Consider the following 8,592-nt stretch of genomic DNA (forward strand, 5'->3'; position numbering starts at 1 on the left):
AATATGAGGGGCCACCTCCTGTGGTGTTGGTTGAACTTTAGACTCCGGGGGCGGCGCCACTATACCCGTTTCACATGGTGGGATGTGTGGGATATAGGGGGTGTTAATATCGGGGTTGATACCCAACTTTTGATCCGCCGTGGCTATGACTATTTTGTTGTTATAACCCACCACTTTTTTTACTCTCAGTTGCATATCATTCGGAGCCATATACAGCCCCACGCCGAACACGTAGTTGACTTTCGATCTGGCGTATTCTAACACGTTTTGGTAGCGTTCGATGGCCCGCGGGAGATCAACTGGAGAATTGATAGCATCCTCAACGTTGGCAACGAACTGTTTCTGAGCGTCGTAAGCAGTTCCCTTACCGAGGATATTGGAACGCGTCATCGACTGCGCACCCAACAGCGCCCACACGTACGTTCGAATCGAGTCGTTCAAGCGTATTGTACCAGCACGAGTGAATTCTTTCGATGTTTTTGAGATCATTTTAGTCCAGGCTGTGGCTGCATCAGGATTGGTTTGCTTTATGTAGTTGACATGAATCTTTTCATTCGTTGTGGGACCTGTAAATGTATGACGGTTTGGGTTGTATGTACCATCTGCAGAACCGGCCCTATATGTTCCGGACCTGTAGAAGTACACGTAAACTATACCAAGACCATGGTTAACACCAGGAAGGCGAAAGTCTTTATTCGTTGGAATCTCAAACTCCCCACAAACACGTTCATAAGCGCGTTTATCATAGGGGTTATTCGTCATACTCCACGCTTTATCTTGGGGAAGAGGAGCACTTATTTCCTTCAATATTCATCTCGTTTGATAATAAATATGAAACAAAATGACTGCCTTACTCAGTTCGTCTATACCGTAGTCTAGTGTCACACCCGACCCTGTCGTCGCACACCACACAGCAAAGTTGAGTTGGTTCTGCCAAAACTGCATTGGGTTTTGATTCCAGTTTACCACCGCCTGCGCGTTATTAACGTTCACGATATAGTTTTCAAAGATATTAATAAAGGTTGTTTTAAACCCCGTACTACCTACCACCACGATTTTCAAGTGTGCTAAGTCCATATTATAATATATAAATTATATATTATAATATGTACATAACACTTCCAGGAATAACGAGCGGTGAGGCCGTTCAGCTGACGCACGCGATCGATAACACGTCAGGCCAACTCGAAGTCGCACTCTACGATATCACCTACCTACCGCAATGGACTAACATCAACGCCAGCAACAATAAGCTGTTCGTCAGTGGGGCTCGCAGTCAGATAACTGACGGTTACTACAGTGTGTGCTCTCTAAACGACGAGGTCTTCAAACCCCTGGGAGCCGAACTCAAGATGAACGACTCAAACGGCACAGTGGTGTTAATCAACAACGGAAGAACCTCCTTGAGGCTCGGCCGACCATTAGCGAGGATACTCGGTATGTCTCCTGACGAGATAAAACCAACAACAACCGTCACAGGCACGAAGTTACCCGACCTAGTACCGTACCGAGAGCTGTACATTCATCTCGGTCAGGTGAGCACAACGTACAACATTCAAGGAGGTCACCCTTCCACTATACTGAGAGCAGTGCCGGTGAAAACTGAGAAATACAACGACGGTAGAACCGAGTCGTTTTCACCACGGCAGTATAAGAGATTAACCCAGGGCAACATACCTGAGCTGATAATATCGGTGTTAGATATAAATCATAATCCTGTAAATATAGGATACCTCAGCTTAACGCTTCATGTAAAATGACCAGCGCACAAGGGCCCGGAGTGAAAAAATGCGTCAATATCGGGATCTCCGACCTCGGAGACACGCGCGGTTTCGACGCTCCCGGAGTAGATGGTAAATCGTACGCCTTGCAACTGAAAAACAACATTTACAAACGCGTTGAAGTCACCTCCGGTGGAACCCTAAGTGATATAGTAGATACCACAAGAGCAACAGTCAACACTAAGTACGCCCTTGTCAACACCGGTAATAACTGGATAATATACCCATCGTTCGGGGGTAAACTGTTCAACTTAGACAATGTTGAGAGCACTACCGTCGCCCGAAACAAGCCATATATGCTCGTCTCCACCGAAGATGACAAGTGGGTGTTGTTACCCGATAACAACTGGTTTCTCAATATTAAGCTCGGCTCCCCCTACGTGTTCACGGATAACAAAGACAACCACCTAAACAAAGTCGTGAACAATGGAACCCTGCTCGTGGCTTACGTCCCAACTCAGAGACGTAGCGTAGTCGTCAGCCCACTCGACACTATGGCAGCCCACATGCTATCGAGTAAACCGGCCATACAAAACGTGACATTGCAGTTGGTGTCTGAATTCGAAGGCGTGGTCAGTATACTAGAGAGTCTACCAGCAAACTCAACACTGATCATCAAAGTCTACCTAGGGGAACCATCGGGGAATGATGTCGAGATCGTGAAGGGGATCAAACTCGGGTGGGGGAAACGACACCAGTATCAAGTTTGCAACGTTTACGTGCGGGTGGGTGTCGGCTCCAACACCAGTCTGCAGGGGGTCAACGTGATCGTGGAAAACAAGATATCACTAACCAAGATCTTCCTGCCTGACAACATACACTTCATGGGTATGAAGTTCACCCCTGAATTATTATCAAAAAACCAGTTGGAAATTATATCGTAATAGTATAATAATGACCAGTCATCGTCCCAACACTACGCTTAACGACCTAGGAGATACGGAGGGATTCGATCAACCTGGTGAGGAAGACACCTTATATATCCTGCACTTCAAAGACAACGTGTACAGACGGGTGTCGTTATCAGATTTAAAAGAGCCCAAATGGCTGATCAACTTAACACTCGCCTCACCTTATATCACAATAGACGCAGATACGTGGTATATCACTAAGATTAGGAACAACGGTATCTGGTTCGGGGATTTCATTCCAGAGGAATTAGTACCCACGAAAACTACTGATACCGAAAAAATAGGTTAAAGTCTGGAGCAAAAAATAAATTAACATTTAGCAATAATCCTTATGGCAAAGATCTTGTTGGTAGAATATTCTCCCCTTTCACACTCATCATAGAAGTCTTCTTTTATTTAGACAATGAAAACACCTCAAGAGTACACCAATTTTTACCCGGGGTGTCAATACACTGGTATGACGAACACCAAGGCCAATATTGTCGTATTGTTATACAACAGGATACCCCCACGGGTCCTATAAACCGCTTAATAAGCCTCAGTGGGGTTTTTATTACAACAGGAAAGTCTATTAGCCTCTCACCTATTACCCTGAGTAGTAATCTAGAACTTGTAGACTTCAAATACATTGATAAAATATTAACTGAAACCCAATTAAAATATCTTTCAAAATATATATTATAGGATGGGCCTGTACCCAGGCGTAGATGAAGTAGCGAAGACGCTGGAAACCGTAGATGGGTTCCGCTTGAGGCAGTTATGTGATGTGAAACGCCAACTAGAACAAGACCGTGACACGCGGAAAGCACTATGTAAAAAGTACCATAGAGCTTTCAATATCTTGGACGGGGCTGACACTACCCTTATGACAACCAGCATGGGACTAGGGGCGGCAGGTGTTGGATTGTTAGCTACCATCGTGGCTACACCTATAGTGCTAGGTATTGAAATAACAGCTGGGGTGGCAGGGGTGTTAGGGTTGGCACTTAAGTTGATATCACGCAGACTGCATCATAAGGCATTGAAACACGACGAGATCAGGGTTCTGGCCGAAGCAAAGCTCAACACAGTAAGTGGGCGTATTTCCACGGCACTCTCTGATAGTAAGATCTCAGAAGAGGAGTTTCGTTCAATCCTCTCTGAACTCACAAAATATAACGGAATGAAACAAGATATTCGGTCCAAGTCTCGTAAGTCTGCTATCAGCGAAGACGAGAAAAAAAAGTACATAGAACAAGGGATACAAAAAGCCCAGCAAGCCTTTATTACGAACACCAAAGAGATTATAGGCGGTTCACGTTAAACTGTTTCATCGATATAAACGTGACATAGGCCGGGTAAGAGAAGAATTATTGATCGTACCGTACGGCACAGTGTTACCTCCAACACACGTTAAGTAGTAGGGGTAATAGTAGCAAGAGCTAAGGACCTCCACCAAAGCCTTATTTAGTAAATAAGGCTTTGTAGAGACTTTTTTTAAAGTGGTCCAGAACCCCCATTGTATATACTACTGAGCCAGATAGTTTATAGATGTTGCTAGCTAGACGGGCTAGCTATGCCTGAAAGTTACCAGCCTAGAAAATAATTCATTAGCCGAAACTTGAATTTAGTATCTAAGCGAAAGATATTGAAGGCATGACATGAGTTTCATCATTAAGCTTCTATGACGAGCATTGATATCAGGCCATAATCTTGCATGGCTTAATATAATTTATGTATTATAACTTATCAAGTAGGAGAGAGTGGTATATTCACAAAATAAACCAATTCACTAACCAGTCGGGCCATTGACTCTGGAGATTTATTGGCCCGACTGGATATTTGCCAGCTACGGGTTAACGGGTCAGCGAGCTTATAGTTACTAACGCAATATCACAAAGCATTTGCCTTTCTCGTACCATATAACTTAAGAGATTGATACACTTACACTGCCTCAGTTGAGAGGGATACCTGTCCATGAAAGGGAGGTCAATATTGAGTTGCTTTGCAAATATCGAGTTAAAGGGGTCGAGTTAAAAGGGCAATTTTGCTTGTTGGGACCATGAAGTTATATCGAGACATCCGAAACGTCGAGGCATTTGTATCGAGTTATAAGTGCTTGAATAAAGATGAATTTTGGAGGATTTTGCCAGGACCGAGATATCGAGTTATCAGGGTTCGACACAACGGTGTTTATGGTTGGACAGTGATGGCTGGTTATGGATGTGAGTGGGCGGGTCCCGTTACAAAACGCGTGGATATTATGTGATATAAGTAAGAATATATCGATATATCCATCATAAACATATGTTCCGTAAATTGTCACGACTGACTTAACTCACTGACTGGCCGAATCAGCTGTTATGGAAGATATCCACTTAATGAACGTGAAAAATCGATTCTGTCTACACAATGAACGCTTGATAAAAGGCTGGAGATCTCCCGATCCCGGATACATCCTATATTGCCAATATTGTCAGGTTTTTCAAATGATAAATATGCCCTGTATTCGGTCTCAAAATGTGTTCTATTCATTGCAAACTCACTAAAAAGTGTAATCTATAGCTTAGAGGGAAAATACCTGTCTCGCAATCAAAGTACAGCCCTTATGCTATGAGTGATTGAATTATTCCTGTTCGAACCGTTCTTTTATTCCTAAAGAGTGCATGAATGAGTATCTTTTTACGCTGCCCTGAGCAATATCCCTGCAATATCTCGGTAGGGGACACCTGGAATGGGCTTTACACACAGTACCCATATGAGGAATCGAACCGTCTGAATATTTCGTCGTGAAGAGCGAACACTTGTACTACTTGGCCACCCAACTGCTCCTTTACTCCCAATGAAGGTAACTAACTATGTTAACTTAAATAAACCTCGTACAGTTATGGTATAATTATGTGATATACACTGGGACAGATAAGCAGGTTGTTCTTGTATCGATATATACTGAGAGTCGACAGATTCAATCACCTAACCCAGTTTAGTCGCCCAAAGAAAACGATAAATTATTTAAGCCGTCAGAGAACTTTTCTAAACTGACGTTGCTAGTTAATTAACCATCGAGCGGACCTGTGTCAGAATACAAGAAAACGGTTTAAATATATGGAAGTCAGTGTAAGACAAATATGATATCATTAATCATCTGATTTTTCAGATGGTTGTTTGACGGCTTGAATGAATTTTACTGTAAAAGTTCGAGTTTGTTATGGCGAGATTACGTCTCAGACTTAATTCTCTACATAACAAAAAAAAAATACACAACACACACAAACAAAAAAAACCCAACATTTTCTAAACATATGTGTGATATAACTATATTGTGTATGGTATTTCTATTTTGTAAGCAATGCGGCAAAGACCACGCCCGTGATGGGCCTTGGCTACATAGTCCGTGGGATTAGCAGGCTAATCGTTTCTGGACCTTGCATAGTGACCACAATGACCAGCAGGTGCCCAGAGCTTAGAATGTCGCATCCGGTCATCTTTCCGTAATCAAGAGGTATAAATACTTACAAAAAACCACAAGAGTCATACAGCTTTCAACTTCTGCCAACTCAACAACAACGACAACAAAAAGAAAACAATCACCATGCAGAGAATATCAACACTTCTCCTAGTGACACTCGGTAAGTGTTTTCGATTCAGTGCTAGAACTCAGAGAAGGACAAGTCTGAAGCATAAGGCAATCCCAGCATTCGTGATCTTCAAGTTCGAGTTCCTCTTTATATTACTGAATTTAAATATTTTTCGAATCAATAAGTTCAGACCTGAAAAACATGAGAACAATCTGTATCAATCCACGTTGCGTAAATGTTTATTCATATGCTAATTTTCAATATACTCATCATATTAATCATAAAGTTTTGTTTCATTTGTTTTTAATCTCATGTATGTAATTTCACAACGTATGAGATAAAGAAAGGAAACATTTCCTAACTACCTTTTGAACACCGATGCTATCAAAGTGTATTATCCAGGTGTAACCTTACTCCGTGATGATTTTTCCCTACGTTATCGCTAGTCATAAGGGTTTACAGTTTATAATTTCAGTGAACGTTTTCTCAAAAGAAAATTGCAACATTTATTGTAAATTTTAACTGAAAGAAATACGGGTGCGACACAAATTTCTGCGTTTTGTTCGCCGCGACTTCACTGAATGTTGTTTTTATTAATCAGTATCCTTGACCTTTCAGTCGTTTTGGTCATGTCCACAAATGGCCATCGTCACCGTCATCGTCACCGTCGTCACCATCATCACCGACACCACCGCCACAGCAGTAGTAGCAGCAGTAGCAGCGGCGACAGCAGCTACAGCAGCAGCGAGGAGACGATAATCCACCATCACCATCACTCCTCTCCCTCCTCCAGCTCCTACGGGTCGTCCAGTTCCGGATGTGGATGTGGAGGGTCTTCCGAGTCTTCCGAGTCTTCATCTGAGGACTACCCCATCCCCATCCCTGTGCCCATCTCCCACGGCGGCAGCGGAGGTCACAGCCACAGCAACTACCTCCCCATCATCCTCACAACCGCCGGAAAATAAGCTGTCGTAAGTTTCATCGTAGAAATCCATATAAGAACAGGTCTTTAGAAATGTATTCTTCGCAGGTCATCATGACCTGACGGCGTGGTACGTGTAACATACTATTAGTCCCTGGTTTATGTAATCCAGACTCCGTTATCTTTATGTCATTGTCATACAGATGACATTCTGCTGATTGCGACTTTTAAAAAAATAATCACATCATGTGCATTAAATAGATTGAAATCGTAAGAACATTCCTTGATGTTCGCAACAGACAAACCAGTGGTTGATAGAGTGATCGTTAGTCCGTGATTTCAGCTGAAAACAGCTTGGGAGACTACAACTATTTTGTTTATTCTATTGTTTATATACCGCCATTTATTAAATACCGCCCTCTTTCGACAAACAACTGTATCAGCACAACCAATTTTCTTTCGACGCGCTTTTTGGAGTTACATGTCCGAATTCGCCCCTTAGTGTCAAACATCATGATACTCGTAATAATATTTTCGGGTACATGTATAGTTTCTGGTCTAAAAGGCAAACTTATTAAAAAAATAAAAGTAAAACATATTTATCTATAACATTTCCATATCAGGCATGCCTGATTGTGACATGTTAATTATTCCAGCCGCACTGGAAATCATTATTTAAAAAAATCACTATTAGATTTCCTGAAGAATGTACAGGACTGTATTATCATCGTCTATATTATGTGTTTCATTATGTTTCAGGGAGGGCCAGCTGTTGCTTGGGTCGCATTTGTTTACAGGTATCGAATCTGTTGTTACTGTTATGTTGTTATACATCCATCGATATTAAATAAACTACTTTCGTGTAGGGTTGATTTGTTGTTGCTTTAAGCCCTCTGGGCAACGCTGTTGTTGATGTAAATCACCCGGGTGTGTCACATATAACTCTCCACCGTGAGTGAGTGGGTTTGATGCCAGCAATACCACAGCGGTAAACTCCAGAATGGGCTTCACACATTGTACCCATGTGGGGAATCGAACTCGGGTCTTCAGCGTGGTGACTGAATGCTTTAACCACAAGTTTACCCACCGCCCCTACTCCTCGAGATTTGAACAACCAGGTGTTTTTCGAGTCATGCTACACATCATGGAGACAGAAAATAGAAGCAAGCTAGATTTGTGGTTTGAATTATATGGATTTCACTTGGGAGAGACTGATCATGGCCATGCATACCCTTGGGTGCCGAGGATGTTGCATTCCTGGATTTCATGCAGGGTCATCGCCACTAACAAATGTAGATATGCTTCGTTTCCTGGAATAAACATAAGCCAGTAAAGCTTTTTTTCGTGTATGATCATGAACTCTGAAAGCTCTTGTTTTATGTTTGATCCAGAACTATATATAGCCCTGTTTTCTGGCGTAA

The 8,592-nt window shown here is 42.3% G+C and overlaps 1 protein-coding gene across 1 annotated transcript; it reads left to right on the forward strand.

Moving 5' to 3' along the window:
• Positions 1-6,243: 6,243 nt before the first annotated feature.
• LOC137268130 (transcription factor MafB-like) lies at positions 6,244-7,214 on the forward strand. The gene is made up of 2 exons (XM_067802654.1): positions 6,244-6,300; positions 6,868-7,214. The coding sequence occupies exons 1-2, from the start codon at positions 6,264-6,266 to the stop codon at positions 7,212-7,214; spliced, it is 384 nt and encodes a 127-aa protein (XP_067658755.1). The 5' UTR covers positions 6,244-6,263.
• The last annotated feature ends 1,378 nt before the right edge of the window (positions 7,215-8,592 follow it).

The sequence above is a fragment of the Haliotis asinina genome, chromosome 16 (genome assembly GCF_037392515.1).
Source record: "Haliotis asinina isolate JCU_RB_2024 chromosome 16, JCU_Hal_asi_v2, whole genome shotgun sequence".
NCBI lineage: Eukaryota > Metazoa > Mollusca > Gastropoda > Lepetellida > Haliotidae > Haliotis > Haliotis asinina.

Excerpts from the sequence above, each read along its gene's own strand:
- LOC137268130 (XM_067802654.1), top strand. The coding sequence starts at position 6,264 with ATGCAGAGAATATCAACACTTCTCCTAGTGACACTCG. Across the intron at positions 6,301-6,867 it reads ACTTCTCCTAGTGACACTCG|TCGTTTTGGTCATGTCCACA; the intron begins GTAAGTGTTTTC and ends TTGACCTTTCAG.